The 22,260-nt window shown below is 48.7% G+C and overlaps 1 protein-coding gene across 2 annotated transcripts; it reads right to left on the reverse strand.

Annotated features, from left to right (window-relative positions):
• Positions 1–20: 20 nt before the first annotated feature.
• On the reverse strand, positions 21–21,890 carry MCAM (melanoma cell adhesion molecule). Of its 2 annotated transcripts, none has more exons than XM_087706547.1 (15): positions 21,764–21,890; positions 18,420–18,630; positions 18,211–18,281; positions 16,422–16,509; positions 13,804–13,983; positions 12,828–12,955; positions 11,247–11,385; positions 9,651–9,766; positions 9,244–9,385; positions 9,021–9,142; positions 8,212–8,344; positions 6,766–6,795; positions 5,199–5,340; positions 4,132–4,249; positions 21–2,094 (listed from the first exon to the last, which is right to left on the reverse strand). In XM_087706547.1, the coding sequence occupies exons 1-15, from the start codon at positions 21,863–21,865 to the stop codon at positions 2,065–2,067; spliced, it is 1,752 nt and encodes a 583-aa protein (XP_087562673.1). In that variant the 5' UTR covers positions 21,866–21,890; the 3' UTR covers positions 21–2,064. The 2 variants fall into 2 exon arrangements, with proteins under 2 accessions (XP_087562673.1, XP_087562672.1); XM_087706546.1 differs by lacking the exon at positions 21–2,094 and adding an exon at positions 2,158–2,473.
• Between the last annotated feature and the right edge of the window lie 370 nt (positions 21,891–22,260).

Raw genomic sequence — 22,260 nt, forward strand, 5'->3', positions numbered from 1 at the left:
TAGTACACAAGAGGCCATTCTGGACGATTTCTTTAGCTTCTTTATTTTTCATTTATATATATATACATATATATATATATAAAACCCTGCAACTCAGACACTCTTAAATTTACACACACGTCAACGAAAAATATATGTATATCTCCAACAAAAGCTTTCCATTCCGACATCTCCCGACGTGCATGTAAAGCACATCAGCCCCTCTCAGTTTTGGGGGGTTAGGGGTAACCCTTTTAACCAGATGGAGTGTTTTCAAGCAAGGTATTTACTATATGGTAAGGTTGCCCAACCTTGGCAGCTTTCAAGGCCCGTGGGACTTCAATTCCCAGAATGCTGGCCGAGGAATACTGGGAGTTGTAGTCTGCAAGTCTTTAGCTGGACACCCTGCTATATAGGCTCTTCCCTGCCAGCCTCAAATTCCTGAAAGGGGAAAATGGGAAACGACAGCTAGGAGATCCCAGGAGAAGGAAGGAAGGAAGGAAGGAAGGGAAAAAGAGAGAGAGAAATAGAGAAGGAAGGAAGAGTTGCAATCTTTTCAGACTGTTGCCTTCTGGCAGAAGAAACAGAACAATTAAAACTTGGACCACACGTCTTCCGAATAGTTTTTATCCCAGAACTATAATTGCACCCAACAATGAACTAAAGGGCCACCATCGGTGAGCTGTTGGACAGCACGAATTGGTCTGTTGTGTGGATGCTTGGGTAGTTTAGGGTGGGGAATTTTGGGAGGGTGAGGGGTGTTTGGGGATTGTCGTGTGTGTTGGGCCTGGTCTCTGGGTGTTATGTGAATTTTGTTGTATAGGTATACTGTGTATATATGTACAATGGCAAGTAAAGAGGAAGAAAGGAAGAGAGAGAGAGGAAGAAAGAGAGAAAGCTAGCTAGCTTGAGTTGATTTCCACATAGGGATCTTATCCATTCCAAGCAAGGAGAAGTTTTGAGACATTCAAGACCCATCAACACACCAAAGCATTTAAACACATCATCTTCTGTATTTGGTCTCTGGCAGTGGCAGCTGCGTATTCGTCTTTCTCCAAGGGTCTCAGCTGGACAGCAACCCAAGAATCCCGTCTCCAATTCCCATTTTTTCTCTCGTTGCGACCAAGAGAAGTGGGCGCCGCCCAGCTGTCTTGGCAAAAAAAAAAAAAAATACAGAAAGAGCTGCGGACTTGAGCAGGGATTTCCTTGGGGCTGGAGGGAAAGAGGGGACTAGCTGGAGATCTCCGATCAGAATATGCCACTGTACAGTTTGTACACACAAAAAAAATTATTCCCTTATTCCGGCGTTCTTCAAACTTGGCGACTTCGGAAACGTGCAGACTTCAACTTTTCAGAGTTCTTAGAAGTTGCCAAGTTTGAAAAGCATTGCCTTGTTCCTATCCTAAGTAAGAACCATCGAAATAACATTTCACGTATTCACCGAACGAATTCCCCAGCGAGTGTCCTTAAAACGAAAACTTCAAATGTGCTTCTTCTTTTTTCACTTTTGAGACTCGACGTCTTCCGTTCAACTTCAGCCATTCTCCCATCTTGTGACATGCTTTGTTTTTTATTTTTTTTTTGGTTGTTAAACGAACGTTTCGATTTGCATCCTTAACTGGAAACAAAACCTCTTCTGACCCATTATCCTGTGCTCCAGATTTACAAATGAACGGCGTAATAAAGTTTTAATTCTGATCTTGACTGGCTTGGCCAGTACTTCGATTGTGCCAACTGAAACCTATTTTGTTCCCTTTTTTTTCCCCCTAAACCCCCGGAATACAAACACATAACAACAACAGACACGGAACGGCACAGATCTGCCTGCCCACCTTCCTCCTTAACACGAATGCTGTGAAATTGCAACGCCTCCAAACACCTTTCCTTGTCGTCTTCTTTGAAAAATCGCAACTTCCTTGAAAAGACGGAAGGCAAAGACTGCAGAATATCCCGTACCGGGTTCCTTCCGTGCGTTGTTGGTTACTTGCATGTCTGAATGACGGGATGTGGGGTGAATGTTTTTAAGTGGGGTGGGGAGGTGGGGGGGCAGGAGAAAATTTTGGAGAAAACGGCCGGCTCTTGTCTTCAGTTCCTCAGATCGATGTATTTCTCTCCCTTTTGAGAGCCAAGAGAGGAAGATCTGGCGTTAGGATCCGGAAAAGCATGCCTTTTTATTTATTTTTTATTTTTTTTAAAAATCCCAATTCACCCATTTCTTAGGTGGCTAGCACAGAGAACAAGTTGTGTGAACTTAGTGACAAGCTTCAAGGCGGGGGTCCTTGAAAAACAACAACAACACATGCTGGAGATTTTTGGGGGGGACTCTTGCAAATGACCCACTCTTCACTGGCAAGGAGAAGACAGAAGGTGCCAAGCCAGCTCCGGGTTCAAAAGAAGCAGTGAAGCTGCAGTCCAGAGAGACGCTGAAGCGAGGCACGTCTGCGGGATGGGCTTAACCCGTTTCCTGCTCTAACGTCAAACCTGCGTTTGCACCCTGTAGGGTAAAGAAAGCAAACGGCCTGGATTCCCACAGCACAGGCCTAAAAGAACACCCCCACGCCCCCACCCCACGGTGGGCAAAAAAAAGGGGGCCAGCTAGTGAAATTCCCCGACTGCAGGAAAAGTAGGGCTTATTTTGTGATTGCAAAGCAAAGATCCTGTCTGCAGTCTGCTGAGATGCTAATGGGACGGCCGGGAAAAACTCTGCGCCCACCCCCACCCCCCACCCAACAAAGATTTGAGTGAGAATACTATTTGTTCAACCTGGGTGGCTTTGTAAGAGGCGTGGGCTTCTAACTCCCAGAATTCCCTAGCTAGCATGATAGAACCAGGGAATTCTGGGAGCTGAAAGCCACACGGTTTAAAAGTTCCCACGGTTGAGAAATCCCGGGCTGGAGGCTGACGGAGAAAAGTGATTTGCACTCTTATAGGTGGTCCGTAACAATTTGGAATTTTAGAGTGAAGCCAACTGAAGGAATTAAATTTAGGGAATTTTTCCGATTAATCAGAAAGAACTAGGAAGAACCAGGAATAGGATCCAGTCAGGAGGCAAGAAATAAAGACCTCTCTTGAACCAGACTGAGTTGAAAACTGGAGCCAGAGAGAGAGAGAGTCAGAGGCATGGCTAAAAAACAATACAGTCTCTGGACCAATCAGGACGCGATGATCCCATTCCTGGCCCCTCCCGCAGTATTAGGGGAAACAATGTTCAGGTAGGACCAATGTTCCGTCACTTAACCTCGCTTCGAAGTTGCAGTGGTGCTGAAGCAAGTGACTTCCAACCAGTTTTCGCGTGGTCACAACCATCACAATTGTGATTAAAATTCAGGCACGGCAATCGGCATCTATTTACACCACTTCCTGTGTCCCGGAGTCACGTGATGATCATTTGCAACCTTCCATGTTGGCCAAGCCAACCCAAGGGGGAAAGCCGGGTTTGCTTAATGGCTTAACCACCGCAGTGATTCGCTTAAAAACAGTGGCCAAAACGGTCCTGAAATTGGGACCTTATCTGCCTGGCTTAGCAATGGACATGTAGAATAGAATAGCAGAGTTGGAAGGGACCTTGGAGGTCTTCTAGTCCAACCCCCTGCTTGGGCAGGAAACTCTATACCACTTCAGACAAATGGTTATCCAACATATTTTTCAAAACCTCCAGTGATGGAGCATTCACAACTTCTGGAGGCATTAAATAAGGTATGTATTAAGTTGAGCAATAGCACCCAAACCTAGATGCAACTCAAGTGAGCTACAAATGGAAAATTAGGCATTTGGGTCTCTGATCGACGGGCCAAGATTGTACCTTGATGGGTATTGTCATTTTATTGGGTTAGGGAAATTTATGGTTGATGGTTTTAATGCTCTCTTAATGCTGTAAGCTGCCCAGATTAACTTTGTAGTGAGACGGGCGGCAAATAAATTTAATAGTAAATAAATAAGTCGATATCCCAAGATCACTGATTTGGCTGAAGACGAGAAAAGGGGGCCACCATTAAGAAGGAACTGTTTGCTGAAACCCATCTGCGCCCCGAAGGGTCCCACCGATCTGGAGGGAGGATGGATGAAAGTTGGCCTCGCCAGTATACCCAAAAGGTGGGCATTGCAGGAAAGCATCCCTCCCTTCTCAACCTTCCAGCTGCAGCAGCTGCCTACCTGGTCACTTGGCGATCTCTTCTCACCGTTGGCCCCCTGCAGAAGACCCGCCTCTTCGGGAAGTTTATCTGATTTTACTTCAACTACAATCTCGTCTTTATGTGCTTCGGGCCTCGTGCTGAAGAGGAGGAGGAGGAGGAGGGAGGGTGAGTGTGACAGTGTTGAGACCGATTCAGATGGGGCTCGGTGGGGGGAAGGGGTTTCAAGGGGAGGGGGCATGCTGCAGGTCAGCATGGGAGGGCCCCCTCCTTGTCTCTGCTCCCTTGCTTCTTGCGTGAGGGAGCAGAGCTGTTTTAACCCAGGCGAAAAGACTCACAAGGCGCACTTTTGCTCAGTTGGGTTATGTAGAGGCCTGTGGGAATGGCCTTGGGAGATGGAAGAAGGAAGAATTGCAGAGTAAACAACCGTCCCACGAAAGATATATCAGTCCACAGAAGGAGAAGCGGGTGGGAAGCATTTCAGAAGGGACCCTCCCTAGTTTTGGTTGAAATTAAAACCATAGGAGGGGGAAAGAGCTTTCAGGCTTGCAAGATTCTCAAGGTTGACTCAGCCTTCCATCTTTCTAGGGTCAGTAAAACCCCCAGATTGTTGGGGGCAATAGGCTGACTAAACGGCTCAGAGAGGGCTGTAAAAGCACTGGGAAGCAGTCTATAAGTGCTTTTGCTATTCTGTTGGAGTAACCTTATAATAAAGTTTGTACACATGATTGGCGCTTCTTGTCTGGACAACTCTGAAGGGCTATCATCAGTTTTGTAAGTCTGAAAGTACTCTACTTTCCTCCCCCGCCCCCTCTGGTTAATGCTTCCCACTTTGGGATGAGAGTTGGACTGTGACTTTCCCTCCTGTGCCAAGGCCATCCTCACAGTCCATTAGGGATTAAGGGGAAGATGGAAGTTCCCGATTGCTGCTTTGGGGGAGGGGGTGATAAGGGGATCAACACACCCACCCACCCACCCCTTTCCCATGCATTCAGAAGCCGGCCGTTGCTGGGTGCAATGAGACTGGGAAGCGTGTGGACTCGGACGAAGGGGCGAAGAGGAATTTCCCAGGAAGCGCTCCTGACTTACATTTCTTGCTTGCCGGAGCGCCCGCAAACCAGCTTTCCTTTCTTGTGCAGGAAGTAAAGGACAGCCCCCAGGACGGCAAACAGCAGCAAGCAGACGATGACGGCGACGATGATCACCCCTTTGCTCTCCTGCGTTATGGTCTCTGGCAAGAAAAAGAGGTGGAGATGAAATGGAAGGGCCCCTCTTGGCCCCATGTGATGCAGGAACAGGAGGCAGCATTTGGGGAAGGAGCCCTGCTGAGGTCTCTCCCGCGACAGGCCCACATTGGGGGGCTCGGCAGAGAGAAAAGCCGTGTCAGATGTCTCAGGGTGGGCTGGAGAACCTCCCCGAAACAAGCAGCCGGATGGGATTCTTGCCGGTGACACGGCATGAAAGTTGTGTCAATTGCACCACTGGCATGGATCGACTTCAGCAGGGTCGCCGAGGGATCAGGCTTTGAGTCTACAGCAGGGGTCCCACTGTTGGGTTAAGGTTAGAGGAACCTCGTTCATGAGCACAAGTCCCTGTTGCTCATGTGAGTGGAGCTATGCACGTGAATGCAAGCACCCTTCCCTCACGCACGAAGCTCTATTCGCGCAAGTGGAGGGTACACAGGTGCCGCTCGCTGTGCGGACATGTGTGCCTGCCACTCACACCCCTAATGGCCAGGCTGCCACCTGGAAAGGTAGTAGAACGTCTTCAACTTTTTATTAGTCACTTAACGATTCAAGGTTATGTTAAGAGCTGAGGTGGCTCAGTGGTTAGAGTGCAGTATTGCAGGCTACTTCTGCTGACTGCTGGCTGCCCGCAATGTGGCAGACTGAATCTCACCAGGCTCCAGGTTGACTCAGCCTTCCATCCTTCCGAGGTGGGTGAAATGAGGACCCAGATTGTTGGGGGCAAGAGGCTGACTCTGTAAACCGCTTAGAGAGGGCAGTAAAGCAGTGTGAAGCGGTATGTAAGTGCTATTGCTATGTCAGAACCCCTCCTGGGGGTACTTATGACCCAGTTCCAACATTCTGGCAGCTACCCCACCTCCTCCTATGACCACATGTTGGTCGCAAGGCAACTGGCCTGCTTCTATAGCCATTTGCAGCATCAGCCAGTCGTGCAACTGTGTCTTAACGATGGATTCTCTGGAAACCAGCCCTGGTTTCCTTTGGCAAAACCAGCCCATCGCAAAGCACTGGTTCGCTTAACAACCATATCTGCTTAATGACTACCATTGCCACTTTACAACCATGTTGTTTGATTAGTGACCACCTCAAAAAAGGTCACCTGCCCGACCTCTTTTTTTTTACAACCGGTGTGACTTTTGACCTTGATCGGAAGGTTCCATTACGGTGGTAGGTCGAGGAATTCCCGCGATGTTTTTCTACCTCGGCAACTTTTTAAGATAGGCAGACTTCAACTCCCAGAATTCCCCAGCCAGCATGCAAAATTCTGCACTAGAGCCTCTTTTGTCAGTTATAAACGGGGCGTCTGCAGGGAAGGTGGCTCCCAAAGCCAAGATGGCAACAGCAATAAAGTTCCTGCTACAATTTTTTTTTTGGGGGGGGGGAATGGTGGCTAACAGAGAAGCACTTACTTTTATCAGGATCGACTCTGGTGTTCAGCCCTTGAAAGGAAGAAGAAACACGTTGAGCCATCAGGGCCCCCAGTTGCAAAACCCCTTAAATCCTGTTTACTTTTACTTTCTTTTCTCCTTCGGCACACGAGAGCAAGCTGGTGTATGTCATTTGCTGGTCAGAGGTGGGATTCAGCAGGTTCTGACCAGTTCTGGAGAACCGGAAGTGGAAATTTTGAGTAGTTCAGAGAACTAGTAAATACCACCTCTGGCTGGCCGCGCCCCCCATCTGTTCTCTGCCTCCCGTGTCCCAGCTGATCGGGAGGAAATGGGGATTTTGCAGTATCCTTCCCCTGCCACACCCACCAAGCCACGCCCACCAAGCCACACCCACAGAACTGTTAGTAAAAACAAATTTGAATCCCACCACTGTTGTTGATGTTGCACCCTCATGGATAAACTCAAAAGAAAAGAGTTCATTTGGGAAAGCGCCTTTTCACTTGATTGATTCGGGAAGGTGAGGTTGCAAACTTTTGGTGGAATAATGCAAAAGATTTAAGATTAAGATTTAATGGATTTGTATGCTGCCAAATCCCGAAGGACTCCGGGCGGCTTACATAAAAAACAAGTTAAAAATATTAAAAGGATTTAAAAATACAACGACAAAACAGTTAAAGCACAAATGAAAGATGATACTAACTTTCTTTTAGTTTATGGTAGAATATGCTTGTTAAAGATTTATACCCTGTATTTGTTCTGGGAAGCCGGGGAGGGGGGTGAGGCTGGGAGGGGTTGGGTTTGGGAGGGGAGGGTGGGGGAGGGGAGGTAAATATTTGTGAAAGCTTTTATAAAAAAAATTTCAATAAAAAGACGTGAAAGGTAAGACTTGCGGGCTTTCAGCTCCCAGAATTCCCCAGCCACAACATATTTATGGCAGTTGGGTCAGTGGTGGGATACGACGGGTATGTCCCGATGCCTGCTGGGAGCACCTGGTACCATTCCGGTATGGTGCTCTGTAGGGTCCACCTGCTTGCCCTCCCTCATCTGTATTTGAGCTGATCGGGGCTTTCGTGCACATGCACGGAGTGTACGGCATCTGCGCAGTGCTGTGCCGAGCAGCTGGAGTGTCGCCGGTGGTAAGTACGCAATGCTCGTGCTGCGCACGTGCTTGTGGTGGACGCCCGGCCCCGTTGCAGCCTATCGGTTGCAACGGGATTCAGAACCCACCACTGAGTTGGGTCCAACCTTGGCAACTTCTAAAACCTGTGGACTTCAACTCCCAGAATTCCACAGCCACCCAAGGGTGGCTGGGGAATTCTGGGAGTTGAAGCCCACAGGTCTTAAAAAGTTTCCAAGGTCGGACACTTTTGTTCTAGAACCAAAGTTCCTTACGAGCTGATTGGTAAACAGGGCAAATGGTTTTTCCCACAGAGTGGGAGAGCCAAAGGGGAGGTGGGAGCCACTTACGGAGCGGGAAGTGCTGATTTTCCGACCCAAATTCATTTTCACCAGTGCAGTTGAGACCCGATTTGAGGATTTCCTTGGTGACCAGAATGGAGAGAGTGCTATAGTACTGGTTTTCCGTTTTGGATGTGTTCACCTTTAAAAAAAAGAGAGAGAGAGAGAGAGAAAGAGAGAGATGGAAGAGTTCCTATTTTGTTGAGAGGAAATTCAACAGTGGATGAAGTGGTTGTTATTTTCAAATAGGGAAAAGACAAGAAATTATAACCAGTAGTTTCAGGAGTTGGTATTCTGCCGGTTCACACTGTTTCGGGCAAACCGGTAGTGGCGGTAGCACGAGGCTCCGCCCACCCACCCATATGTCATTGCGGACCTTCCGCGGATGCGCGCTCCCGCTACCGAACCGGTCGTGAAGAAAAGAGGAGACCGTTACTGCTCAGCTTTACAGAGAGTTTCCGATTTGTGATTGGTCCCTCACGACCGTTCAAAATTTTAACAAACTTGCAACGCTCTTTTAAAGTTCTGAGGTCCTTTCCCCACCCCACCCCTCGTGGTCATGTGACTGCATGTTGGATAACTCAGCAACCAGACTGCATTTAGGGCCATTGGCAGTGCCCCACAATCACCGGACTACAATTTATGATGTTTTGGGTCAGGAGGGTCACCAGGCTCAAGGTTGACTCAGCCTTCCGTCCTTCCAAGGACACAGATTGTTTGGGGGGGGGGGACAAGAGGCTGACTCTGTAAACAACTTAAAGGGGGCTGTAAAAGCCCTGTGAAGCGGTAGATAAGTCTAAGTACTTATTGCTGTTTACCGTGCCGTTACTACTCCAGGAGGTGTTCATCTGAGGCACCGAGTAGAAGCTGCAAGTCAGTTTCATTACCTCCCCTTCCCGCACGCTCAGATTCTGCTCCAGAGGCACCGTCTGGGGCTTTGCTGCAAGGGGAGAAAGGGCAGACGTTGGGCACTGCCTGATGGTTTCAGGAGTGCTCAAGGGAGAAGAAGGTGAGGGCTACCGGGTGCCCCACTGTGCCTACCTCGAACAGCAATAAAAATGTGCTGGGAACGCACCCAACCTGGGAAGTCTGGCATTGTCACCACACAGGTGTAATTGCCCATTTTCTCAAAGGTGATGGAAGTCAGGTTCAGGACGGCACCGTCTGCAATGAGCGTCCCTTTCTAGAATGGAAAAAAAATCACCCTGAGGTCCCCTTTCCTTAGCTTTTTTTTTTCTTTAGTTCCGTCCCTCCTGAGACTTTGGTCTCTTTCTCTCCCTCTCCTATTCCAACCCACCACCTCCACCTGTCCTCCACAAGGTGAACCTCGCCTATTTTGCATCCCTCCCCTGTCCACTATCGCCTTGGGGCCCCATGAACGCCAACCACGGCCCACCTTTGCTCCAAAGTCGACTACCCACCCCACTGGGCACAACCACCAAAGTTACCTTCTGCCACTGGAATTTCAAGGGTCCGGATCCCGAGGTGGAGCAGTTCAGGAGCAAGTCTTCTCCTTCCGCTGGTTCCTGGGGTCCAGCTGGGAAGATGGTGGGTACGTCGAGGTCTGGTGGAGAGAAACAGTCTTAACTCCCAAAGCCTGATCTTTAGTTAGCATCAAAAGAGACAGACTTCCCCAATGCCCTCATTACAGCCTACAACAGTGATGTCTAACCTTTTGCGGACTGAGTGCCCACAGCGCGCATGGCCCCCATGCATGCACTCTTCCCCCCTTGCATGCATGCACGGTAGTGGTGAGTTCCGGTACTGGTTGAAATGGGCCCAGTGTTACCCATATGGACATGCGTGGCATGCTCATGCGTTGTAGTTGCCAGCGACACTTCCACAAGCCTCCGCGACACTCCAGCTGCTCGTTGGAGTGTTGCGCAGGTGCTGTTCCACCATGCGTGGAAGCGCCGAAGGCTTTAAAGGACAGATAAGGAGCTCGGGCGGGCGGGTGGGCCCTCCAGAGTACCATACCACAATGGTACATGGTGCTCCAGGCAGGCTCCAATACGCCCGTATCGGGGGGGTACCGTCTGCAACCCCCCACCGGTGCACGGCCTCCTGCATATGCATATAATCCAGTGATGGCTAAACTTTTTGTCAGTGCGTGTGCCAAAAGCATGCACCCATAATGCAATGCGTGACCCGTCAAAACCGCGGTCGACAAAAGCGCGCTCGACAAAAGCACGTACATGACGTCATCACAGCGCGACGGAAAAAATTAAAAATTGAAATAAAAATAAAATTAAAGCAAGCCGATTCACATAAAGGTAAGGGTTAGGGTTAGGGTTAGGTTAAGGGTTAGGGTTACGTTTAGCGTTAGGTTAAGGGTTAGCGTTAGGTTTAGCGTTAGGTTTGGGGGGGTTAGGGTAAGGTTTTCGCTTTAATTTTACATTTATCGCTCACAGCGCGATGTTTTTGTCGCGCTGTGATGACGTCACGTACACGCTTTCGTTGAGCGCGCTTTTGTATACCGCGGTTTTGTGGTGGAACCAATGCAATGTTTGTGTGACACCTCACGCGCACCCCTCAGCCCCTCCACATGCGTGTGTGACCTCCCGCACTCCCTATCCTCCCCGCGCATACACCTCAGGCCCCCCTCACCCATTTTTGGCTTCCAGGAGGCTTTCCAGGCCCAAAACAGGGCACGGGAGTGTTGCACAAGCCCCCCCCCCCAAATGCAATGCGAGCACACACACACTGTGGATGCGTCCCCTGTGCATGTGTGCTTGCACACCCCACATGCGCCCTGCCCACCGTGCATGCGCGGCAGAGACCCGATGACCAGCTGGCCAGCAGGAGGCACGCAGGCACGTGCAGCAGAGCTGAACTGGAGCGATGGCTGATGTGCCCGTAGAGAGGGCTCTGTGTGCCACCTGTGGCATGCGTGCCGTAGGTTTGCCATCACAGACCTACAACCACCTTTTTGCAGCCCCAGCATTATCTTGTCTCTGCGTGAAGAAGCTCACTTTCCTAGCAAGAAGCTCGCTTTGTCCCTGAGTCCTGTGAAATCGGAAACGAGGACCAGGAGCGCTACTCACAGTTTACCATCAGGTCTACCGAAGCGGCAAACTCTTCAAAGGTGTGCAAATCCAGGGCTTTGCACACGTAGACACCGCTGTCGTTTCTCAGGACGCTGGAAAATAAGAGCCTCCCGTCTGGGGCCAAGAACTGTGTGTCCTGTTTGGGGCAGGAGGAGGGGGGGGGTCAGTGAACTGGGAAGGAAATCCCACCTCCCACCTCGCAGCATTCCGGCTTTTAACTTAATTAAATTCTGTTTATTTCATACTTAGTGCTTTAATGTTTGCAGCTCTGTTTTTATGATTTTTTTTTAAAAAAAGTTCTTTTTATTTTTCCTTCCAAATTCATTCTTAAGTATACATTCTTATAATTGCTATTTAACATTTGTCAATTCATATCATTTTTCCACCTGTATATTTTACATTTTCATATTTTCTTATTTCCCGTCCCCCGGATTCAATAATGTGTCCTCCGAGTTATTTGTTTTGTGCCTTGTTCCTTTCTCTTTTTATTTGTATCTTTTTAATGATATTTTTAAGCCACCCAGTCGCTTGACAAGTCTGTCTGTCTGTCTGTCTGTCTGTCTGTCTCTCTCTCTCTCACTCACTATCTAGCTATCTGTCTCTATCATTTCTTTCATCTCTGACTCTCATATCTATCATCTCTGTCTTTCTGTCTGTGTCCATCCATCCATCCGTCCGTCCATCCATCCATCACCTCTCTATTACCTCCCTCTCTCCACCCCTCTCTCATACATATGGCACATTCACACCACATCTTGATAGAAACCCAAGAGATTAAAGTACAAAATATGAAACATGAAATCTGGAATATTATAAACGTATGTCTAGATTGCAAATACATTTTTTTTGTTGCTTTATTTGTCACTGCCAGGAAATCAGCAAAATCTCCTATTAAAGATTCCATTTTGGCACTCTTGACACTGAATGTTGAGTTTTTTTACCACACAGTCACAATTGGGTGATGGTGTTTGCTCCACTTACAGAGGGCTGTCTACCATGGCCAGATTATTTATATTATAAATATTATTTATAATATTATTTATTGAGAGAGAGAGAGAGAGAGAGAGAGAGAGAGAAGAGAAGAGAAGAGAAGAGAGAGACGGGTATAGAGATAGATAGATAGATAGATAGATAGATAGAGAGAGAGAGAGAGAGATAGATAGATGATAGATGGATGGATGGATGGATGGATGGATGGATGGATGGATAGATAGATAGAGATAGATAGATAGATAGATAGATAGATAGATAGATAGATAGATAGATAGATAGATAGAGGAAGATAGAGAGAGAGACAGACAGACAGAGACAGGTATAGAGATAGATAGATAGGGAGAGAGGAAGATAGAGAGAGAGAAAGTAGTACAGCTAGGTCTCTATGAAAAGGTTTCCAAGATCCATTTCCACCAGGAGTTGGTAAGCCATTCATCATGGTGTGTCTTGCATGTATAAGCAGCTCCCTCAAGTTGGGAAGGCTGCATTCATGCAATCTTAACCTGGTTTGCTTATAGTTAGTCATTCCATGGTTTAGCAAGATATGTGGGGAAGTTGGAATGGGATCTGGGACAAGAGGCTCACCTCGGTCTTGAATAAAGTGTATTCGGGAGGTGGATTCCCATCACCTTCACAGACCAAAGTTGCGTTGTCTCCTTCCTTCAACTCTTGGTTCGCTTGGTCCAGCGTAAAAGTTACGTTCTGGGTGGCATCTAGAAGAGAAGCAGCGCAAAATCAGAGGTGGCATTCAGCAGGTTCTGACCAGTTATGGAGAACCAGTAGCGGAAATTTTGAATAGTTCAGAGAACTGACAAATACCGGGAATGAGGATTTTGCAGTATCTTTCCCCTGGAGTGGGGAGGGACTGGAGATTTTGTAGTATCCTTCCCCTGGAGTGGGGAGGGACTGGAGATTTTGCAGTATCTTTCCCCTGGAGTGGGGAAGGAATGGGGATTTTGCAGTATCCTTCCCCTGGAGTGGGGAAGGAATGGGGATTTTGCAGTATCCTTCCCCTGGAGTGGGGAGGGACTGAAGTATCCTTCCCCTGAAGTGGGAAGGGAATGGGGATTTTGCAGTATCCTTCCCCTGGAGTGGGGAGGGAATGGAGATTTTGCAGTATCCTTCCCCTGGAGTGGGGGGGGGACTGGAGATTTTGCAGTATCCTTCCCCTGGAGTGGGGGGGGGGACTGGAGATTTTGCAGTATCCTTCCCCTGGGGAGGGAATGGGGATTTTGCAGTATCCTTCCCCTGCCACATCCACCAAGCCACACCCACAGAGCCAGTAGTAAAACAATTTGAATTTCACCACTGCGTGTGACTGACATTCCGGTCCCTATTGTAGTCATAAGTTGAGAACTACCTACATCAGGGCTGTCAAACCCGCGTGCCAAGGGCTGGATGCGTCACGTGTTGGCCACGCCCGGTTTTTAGTGAAGGGGAAAGTCGCGATACCGCCGTGATGCCGCGGGTTTGACACCCCTGACCTACATCAATTCCCAGTGTGATCAACCGCGGTCTCCAAATGGACCCGACCCAAACCGCGTGCTGAGCCCAGACTTACATAAAACGTTGATTTTGAAGCTCTCTGACACAGCTGTCTTGTTTGTCCCCATCAGGGTATAATTGACTTGGCAGTGAAACTGAGCTTCGCGATCTTCTTTGGCGACTTGGATTGAAAGCATGCTGAGGATGGTGATCAGCCCACTGGATTCTGTGATGACGGTGGCACGGATCTCCGTTTCTGGTGGAGGAAAATCAACAACAACAACAGAGAAAGCCATGAGAGACGTCTTGTTTGGAGATAACTAAGCTGGAGGAGAAGAGATCGGGTGTGGAGAAAACAATTGTCTTCATCCAGGACTGCTCCTCTCTTCGTTTGGTCACAGTTTGCCCTCAAGAGGCAGCTGGACTTTCTGGTTTTCCTTCGAAGACATTTTGCTTCTGATCCAAGAGGCTTCTTCAGCTCTGACTGGATGGTGGGCCAGGAGTCAGAGCTGAAGAAGCTTCTTGGATGAGAAGCAAAACCTCTTCAAAGAAAAATGAGAAAGTCCAGTTGCCTCTGGAAAAAGCACCTTTGGGACAACCAGGACCTGGAGGTTGGAGAATCTCCACAGACTTCAGTTTCTTCCTTTTTTCCTCCTTCCCTTCTTCCTTCCTTCCTTCCTCCCTTCCTCCCTCCCTCCCTCCCTCCCTTCCTTCTCTTTCTCACTTCCTTCATTCCTTCCCCACCATCTAGTCAAAGCTGAAGAAGGACCACTACGGTCTGTCCTTCCTCCCTCCCTCCCTCCCTCCCTCCCTCCCTCCCTCCCTTCCTTCCTTCCTTCCTTCCTTCCTTCCTCCCTCCCTCCCTCCCTCCCTCCCTTCTCTTTCTCCCTTCCAACATTCCTTCCCCACCATCCAGTCAAACCTGAAGAAGGACCACTACGGTCCTTCCTTCCTTCCTTCCTCCCTCCCTCCCTTCCTCCCTCCCTCCCTCCCTTCTCTTTCTTCCTTCCAACGTTCCTTCCCCACCATCCAGTCAAAGCTGAAGAAGGACCACTATGGTCCGTCCTTCCTTCCTTCCTCCCTCGCTCCTTCCCTCCCTCCCTCCTCCTCTTTCTCACTTCCTTCATTCCTTCCCCACCATCCAGTCAAAGCTGAAGAAGGACCACTACAGTCTGTTCTTCCTCCCTTCCTTCCTCCCTCCCTTCCTCCCTTCCAATGTTCCTTCCCCACCATCCAGTCAAAGCTGAAGAAGGATCACTACAGTCCTTCCTTCCTTCCTTCCTTCCTTCCTTCCTTCCTTCCTTCCTTCCTTCCTTCCTTCCTTCCTTCCTCTCTCCTTTCCTTCCCTTCCTCCCTCCCTTCTTTCTTCTCTTTCTCACTTCCTTCATTCCTTCCCCACCATCCAGTCAAAGCTGAAGAAGCTTCTTGGATGAGAAGCGAAACGTCTTCAAAGAAAAGCTAGAAAGTCGAGTTGCCTCTTGAAAAAACACCTTTGGGACAACCAGGACCTGGATGAGCTGAGATTCTCCACAGATGTTGAATCGATCCCTTTTTGAGATAGTGGATCGACGACAGCGTCGTACATTCAGACACAAAGAAGCTCCTTCTTGTGTGTAACCATAGTTTAGCCCAGGGGTGTCCAACATTGGAAACTTTAAGCTTCGTGGACTTCAACTCCCAGAATCCCTCATTCCCCATGCAGGTTGGGGAATTCTGGGAATTGAAGTCTACAAGTCTTCAAAAGTTGCCAAGATTAGACGCCTCCGTTTTAGCCAAAGCGGTTATATTCGAAAGTCTTGCCTACCATTAAGCCATCATTCCCATAGGGCCGAGTCTGAAGGTCCAAACATTGGTATTTCCTGCTCCAAGTCAAAAGCTTTCCATCTCTTCTCTTGGACCACCAAGAGAAGCTCTCCTTTCCGCTTGTTGCTTCATGCTTCACCTCTTTGCTTTCCAGCTAAGATGCCCCCCACCCCAAAACCATCATCCTCACAGGCTATTCATAAAGCCCTTCATGGTAGTGGATCTGACTATTTGAGAGACCGCCTTCTGCCAATTACCTCCCTTCGTCCCATCAGATCGCATAGAGTAGGCCTCCTCCGAATTCCATCCGCCAGTCAGTGCCGACTGGCGACTACGCGGAGGAGAGCCTTCTCAGTTGCAGCTCCGACGCTTTGGAACGATCTCCCTGTGGAGATTCGCACCCTCACCACCGTCCAGACCTTCCGCACAGCCCTCAAGATCTGGCTATCCCGTAAGGCCTGGGGATAAGACCTTAATCTCGCCCCGCCCGAATGTTGAATGAATGTTGTGTTTTATTGGTTATTTTTTTCTTTATTCACATTTCTTTTGTGTCCTGTCTTACACTCCCCTCCTATGAAATGTAAGCCGCCCTGAGTCCCCTTAGGGAAAAGGGCGGCCTATAAATGTCAATAAAATGTCTAAATGTCTAAAATGTCTACCCCAAAGAACTAAACGTTTTCTGTTGGGTCTCCAAGCCTCGCCTGGACCCAGAAGCAAATGGCATCGTTCTCACCCACAGGACAGGAAATAGTAGAATGTAGTGAGGTTTTTCCTTGATCACAACATGCCAACCTTAGAAAAGGGCCCTTCCTTTTCCTGGATGACCTTGTGAGTCCTTTTCTGGCTCCGTGTCTGAGATGACCTTTGGAGAACGTCAACAGGAGGACATACCTTTCTCTTTGGGGTGCAGGACTTCCCTGTTCTTGTACCATATGATGCTTGGAGCCGGGTAGCCGTTACGGGCAGTACAAGTTGCTATCTGAAGAATAGAAACGTTGACAAGATCAGCCCTCGCAATTCTTTAGGGGTGAAGAGCGCAGATATTAATATGGGTTCAGGGTTTGGTTCACCGACAAATGCGCGCACGAGAAATCCGCGCCGACAAAACCGCGGTGAGAAAACAGTGAGGTCAAAATCGCACCCACAATGTGGCGACAACAGCGCGCCGACAAAAGCGCGCCATCAACAAACAACGTGAAAACAAGGTAAAAACCCTAACCCTAACCCTAACCCTAACCCTTACCTTAACCCTAATCGCGCTATTGTCGGCGCGATTTTGACCTCACTGTTTTTTCGCCATGGTTTTGTTGGCGCACTTTTGTCGTGCACGCATTTGTCGGGTCACGTCAGGGTTCAAATGCCAAGTTGGAGATAGATATGTCCAAAGGAGAAAAGGTTGGGCAAATCCACCTTTGGCGACCATCATCTAAGGCAGGGATGTCCAACAACTTCAAGACTTGTGGACTTCAATTCCCAGAATTCCCCAGCCCGCTTAGCCGGCTGGGGAACTCAGGGAGTTGAAGTCCACAGTCCTTGAAGTTGCCAAGTTTGGACATTCCTGATCTAAAGGATTTGATTTCTATACAGCTTGTACAGACTATATCTGTGACGACGAATCTATGCACGTGTGCCACAGGTGGCACGCAGGGCCCTATTTGCGGGCACGCCAGCCATCACCCCAGCCCAGCTCCACCATGCACGCCTCCCGCTAGCCAGCTGGTCTCTGCTGCACATGCGCGGGGCACATGTGTGGGATGCAAGTGTGCATGCACAGGGGATGCATGCACCGAATGTGTGTGCTCGCATTGCATTTTGGGGGGTTTCGCAGCACTCCCATGCCCTGTTTTGGGCCTGGAAAGCCTCCTGCACCAAAAAATGGGTGAGGTGAATGCACAGGGAGGCAGGGGGAATCACACACGCATGTGTGTGGGTGAGGGATGGGGGTGGGTGGATGTCACACATGCATTGCATTATGGGGGAGCGCTTTCGGCATGCAGAAAGGTTAGCCATCACTGAACTATATCAACCCCTAGTTCTGTGCGCACTCGCCTTGTTCCAAGGACTTCTACTTGTCCCCAAATATGCATTTTTGCCGCACATTTATCCCAGTCCATAAATTAAAACTCAAGATTGAGAGTCCACAGCTTTCAAAGCTGTGGCTGCCTTCAGAGCAGGTGATGGGGTGAGGTCCAAATATTGGAGTGATGCACCGTGCAGAGCTCCTAGAGGTAACACCCAGGCAGCCCATTGTCAGGGTTCCAAATAGCATCCAAAATTAAATCAGAGTCCAAGGCAAAGGATAGCTCAAAGTTCCAATTTATGAAGAGAGACATGTTGGCACATCTGGGAAAACCTGAATCTGAAAGCTTCCCGGTTTTCTCCACCCAGTTAAAAGTTTAAGATCTTGCCCTCACACCCACAAGTCCATCCCATGGTCCAATCTCCCACTGCCATGCTGGCAGCTTCCACCCATCCAGTTCCAGTCAGGTGCAGAGGTACAGAGACAAAGGATGACCTTGGCTTTCTAGAAAGAATGTTGTTATGGCTACGTATCAACTACAATCCCCCCCTCCCATTTTCCCACAATAGAAAAGGCATAGTGGAATAATAGAAAGTGTGGCAGGCCAGAGATCCAAAAGAAAAGATGGCTGCAGGCCTGACACCCGGAGCGATCCCTTACCTCTTGAGGAGTGGGTTCAGCGGCTCGAAATCCATCTTTCATCAGCTGAACCTCAGGTAGTTCCGGAGCTTCTGGAAAGGAAGAGGACCAAGAGGGAGGTCAGGCTGTGCGGCTGAAGGTGAAGAGGCTTTCTACTGCTTGGACCTTCCTTGGGAATCCCCACCCCCGTAAACTTGCGGTATGGATCAGGTGGGGCTGGAACCACTCACTTGAGACCTGCAGCTTGGTCTGGTTCTCGCTGACACCGAGGCTGCCGAGCCCCACTTGGCAGATGTAGGTCTTGGCATCCTGCACAGTGACCTTCCTGATGACGAGGGAGAAATCCTTGGCGATGTTCAACCGGTCTCTATATTGGTCTTCTGCCCAGTCTTCTTTGTCTTGGATCAAGGAGATGATTTTTTTCCGTGCCATTTTTTCCCCCTGCAAAGTCCGAGAAAGAGGGGGAGCAAGAGAAAGGGGAGAGGGTTCAGGACAAAGAGGACTCGCGGAGGGTCCATAGAGAATGGGCAAAAACCATCAAGACACCAGCCCCCATGGTGTTCTGACCTAGGCTTCACCAAATCAAAAAGCAGATTCCTTGTCCCGACAAAAAACCCCTTTTTATTAAGCTCATGTGAATTCCTCTCATTCACATCCAGCAAAGCCCTGGCAAACAGTCTTTCAAAGGTGAATTTGCAACCACAGACCTTATCAGGCTTGGAAATCTGCCAGGGGAATATCTTCCAAGCACAACGCTGTACAAGAAAATGCTTGGCAAAGGAGTCTCTGAGAATCACGAACAAATCTTAACACTAATTAAACGAAGTAATTAGCAATAGCAATAGCAGTTAGACTTATATACCGCTTCATAGGGCTTTCAGCCCTCTCTAAGCGGTTTACAGAGTCAGCATATCGCCCCCAACAATCAGGGTCCTCATTTCACCCACCTCGGAAGGATGGAAGGCTGAGTCAACCTTGAGCCGGTGAGATTTGAACCGCCGAACTGCAAGTAACAGTCAGCTGAAGTAGCCTGCGGTGCTGCACTCTAACCACTGCGCCACCTCGACTCCCAATTCTCCTGCAAACTCCACTTCTCTTTTGCTCCTCTTTATTCCCTCTGGGAGGGGCCATTTAGCATACACCTGTGCCTTTACTCCCAAGTCAGCCCTTCTTCCATAGCTGTTCCCTTCTTCTGGCAGGTCTGCGCATGCACACATCGGGAACAGGCTCCAGCTGTTCTTCTGCCCAACTGATATCCAACTCCGAAGGCAGCTGATAACTGTCGGACGGTCCGGTCTCCATCTCTGCCTCCGACACAGAGCCCGCATCAGAGCCTTCCCCAAATTCCAAGACTGGCCCATGTTCCTCCCCAACCTCCTCACTGTCTGGGTCTGCCAACAGCTGTGTTAGCCACTGGCGGGCCGCAACACATGGGGAATCTTAAGCTGAGTCTGATTTTTATGGGCACTAACTATGGTTGCTGCTTCTGGATCATACCCCCTAAGTACCTCTGGAGGTGGACCATTTTAGGCCAGAATCAAGACCTGAAGTCTACCCAGTGATAGTTGGGAAGAATTACACTTGTTGCATCCAAGCCAAGATTGAATGACTGAGATGATGCATGAGCACCAGCACCATTCATGGTTGGAGATATGGGCCACCCCAAGGTGAATTGGTTGCATTTTCCCAAGCCAAGCCAGGCGACGTCGCTGGGAAATTGACCCCGGATTTTCAAGCACACCTATAAGAAGTCCTCAATTTGCAACCAAGTCATGGAAAAGGTGACTTACAACGGTCTTTGCACTTAAGACCGTCACAGTAAACTCATGGTCATGGGATCAAAATTCAGGTGCTTAGCAACAGGCATGTAATTTACAGAGATTGCAGCATCCTGGCAACCTTCTGACAAGCGAAGCCAAGCCAAAAAGGAAGGTTGGATTCATTTAACAACCCTATGGTTTACTTAAGAACAGCAGTGATTCCCTTAACAACTGGGGCAAAAGGTTTGCAAAATCGTACGTGATTCATTTAACAACTGCCTCAGCTTAACAACCCAAGTTCTGGTTCCAATGGTGCTCGTAAGTTGAGAGCTATCAATAATTCAGTGGTGGGATTCAATTTTTTTTACTACTGGTTCTGTGGGCAGGGCTTAGTGGGTGTGGCGTGGCTTGGTGGGTGTGGTAGGGGAAGGATACTGCAAAATCTCCATTCCCTCCCAATCAGCTGGGACTCGGGAGGCAGAGAATAGATGGGGGCGTGGCCAGCCAGAGGTGGTATTTACCGGTTCTCCGAACTACTCAAAATTTCCGCTATCGGTTCTTCAGAACTGGTCAGAACCGGCTGAATCCCACCTCTGCTGTAATTGCATTCCACTTGAACAAGACGCTAATCCCAAAGCTGCCTTATAACCCAGAACAATTTTATTTTAAAGAACGTGTTTTATTTTACCCTTGACATATTTATGTTTACCTTTTTTTTGCAAGGCAGCTTGCATAACAAGTCAAATTGAGCATAACTGAAACTTCTGTAAAACTAGGACTAAGAATTTTCCTCCAGAGTAATTTTAAATAAATCGTCATACGGGGGCAGTGTTCAACTTCTTGATGCAAGAAGCTGTTTTTTTCTACAAGCCAGCCCGTCCTCAAAATGGATCAATTCCCACTATTTTTATTTGAAACGAACAATTTAGAACAGCTAAGAAGTCGTCCCTTTTTTATTCCCCTGCTTGCCGCTTCCAGAATTATTATTATTAGCAGTGGTTTTTTTTTTTAAAAAAGAACTTCTTTGCTGCCCCACAACCATTAAAGAAATGACCATAAAATCAATAAAAACCAAAGATAAAAATACTTTTATCTTTGAAATACTTTATCTTAAAAGTAAAGGTAAAGGGTCCCCTTGCACATAAGTGCTAGTCATTCCTGACTCTAGGGGGCAGTGCTCATCTCTGTTTCAAAGCCAAAGAGCCAGCGCTGTCCGAAGACATCTCTGTGGTCATGTGGCCGGCATGACTCAACGCTGAAGGTGCATGGAACGCTGTTCCCTTCCCACCAAAAGTGGTCCCTATTTTTCTACTTGCATTTTTAACGTGCTTTCGAACTGCTCGGTTGGCAGAAGCTGGGACAAGTCACGGGAGCTCACTCCATTACGCGGCGCTAGGGATTCAAACCACCAAACTGCCGACCTTTCTGATCGACAAGCTCAGCGTCTTAGCCACTGAGCCACCGTGTCCCTATTTTAAAAGAAGATTAAAAACTTCGAAACAACCGAAACCTCTTTATTTCTGGAACCAACGTGGTGCCAACCCCATTTTACAGCTCCAGAAAAGATTTGCAAAAGTTAGGATGGCAAAAGAGACCAAGGGAAAAACACGGAAAGTCGTGATAACAAAAAGAATAAACCCACACAGGAATAGGAGGCGCAGGGATGAGACAGCACGGCTGCCCCAGAGCCCTGCGTTACTCCGAAGCTTCCATAGATTTCCACCTTTGGGTGAACCCCATGGAAGGCAACATTTCTTCAGCCTCTGCGTTCCCCCCACCACCAAAAAAAAAGCTAGAAATTTTTTTGGACTTACAGAAAACCAGTTGATGTAAGCATAGCTGCTGTTCTCTGGGAGAGAGAACTCACAGTTAATTACAACTGTCTCCCCAATTTCGGCTTCTACCACATCTGGCATGGAAACTTCGACATTTGCTTCTGCATCACCTGGAGGATTTAAAAAAAAGAGGGGGGGGAAAAAGAATTAAGAGCTTCAGTCCGGGGTGGGATTGAAAACATTTAGCAAACAGTTCTCTGCCCAGTTGATGGGTGCGCTTGGCCATGGGGGCGTGGCCTACTCAGCCTCCTGTACCATGGCAGGGGGAGGGCATTTTCACCCTTCCCAGGCTGCGGAAGCTTCCCTCAAGCCTCTGGGAAGGTGAAAACGGCTTCCCGCAGGCTCCAGAGGCCGGAAAAAGACCCATTTCTGGACTTCCGGGAGGCTGGTTTCTTGTCTCCCAGAGCCTCCACATGGGCCTGCCCTTACCTGGCATGATGAAGGGGCTGCGTGGAGACTCCTGGGAGTGGTGCGGG

Source organism: Thamnophis sirtalis, unplaced genomic scaffold (assembly GCF_051295495.1).
Source record: "Thamnophis sirtalis isolate CommonGarterSnake01/CBP01778 unplaced genomic scaffold, rThaSir2_p1.2 scaffold_2, whole genome shotgun sequence".
Classification (NCBI taxonomy): Eukaryota; Metazoa; Chordata; class Lepidosauria; order Squamata; family Natricidae; genus Thamnophis; species Thamnophis sirtalis.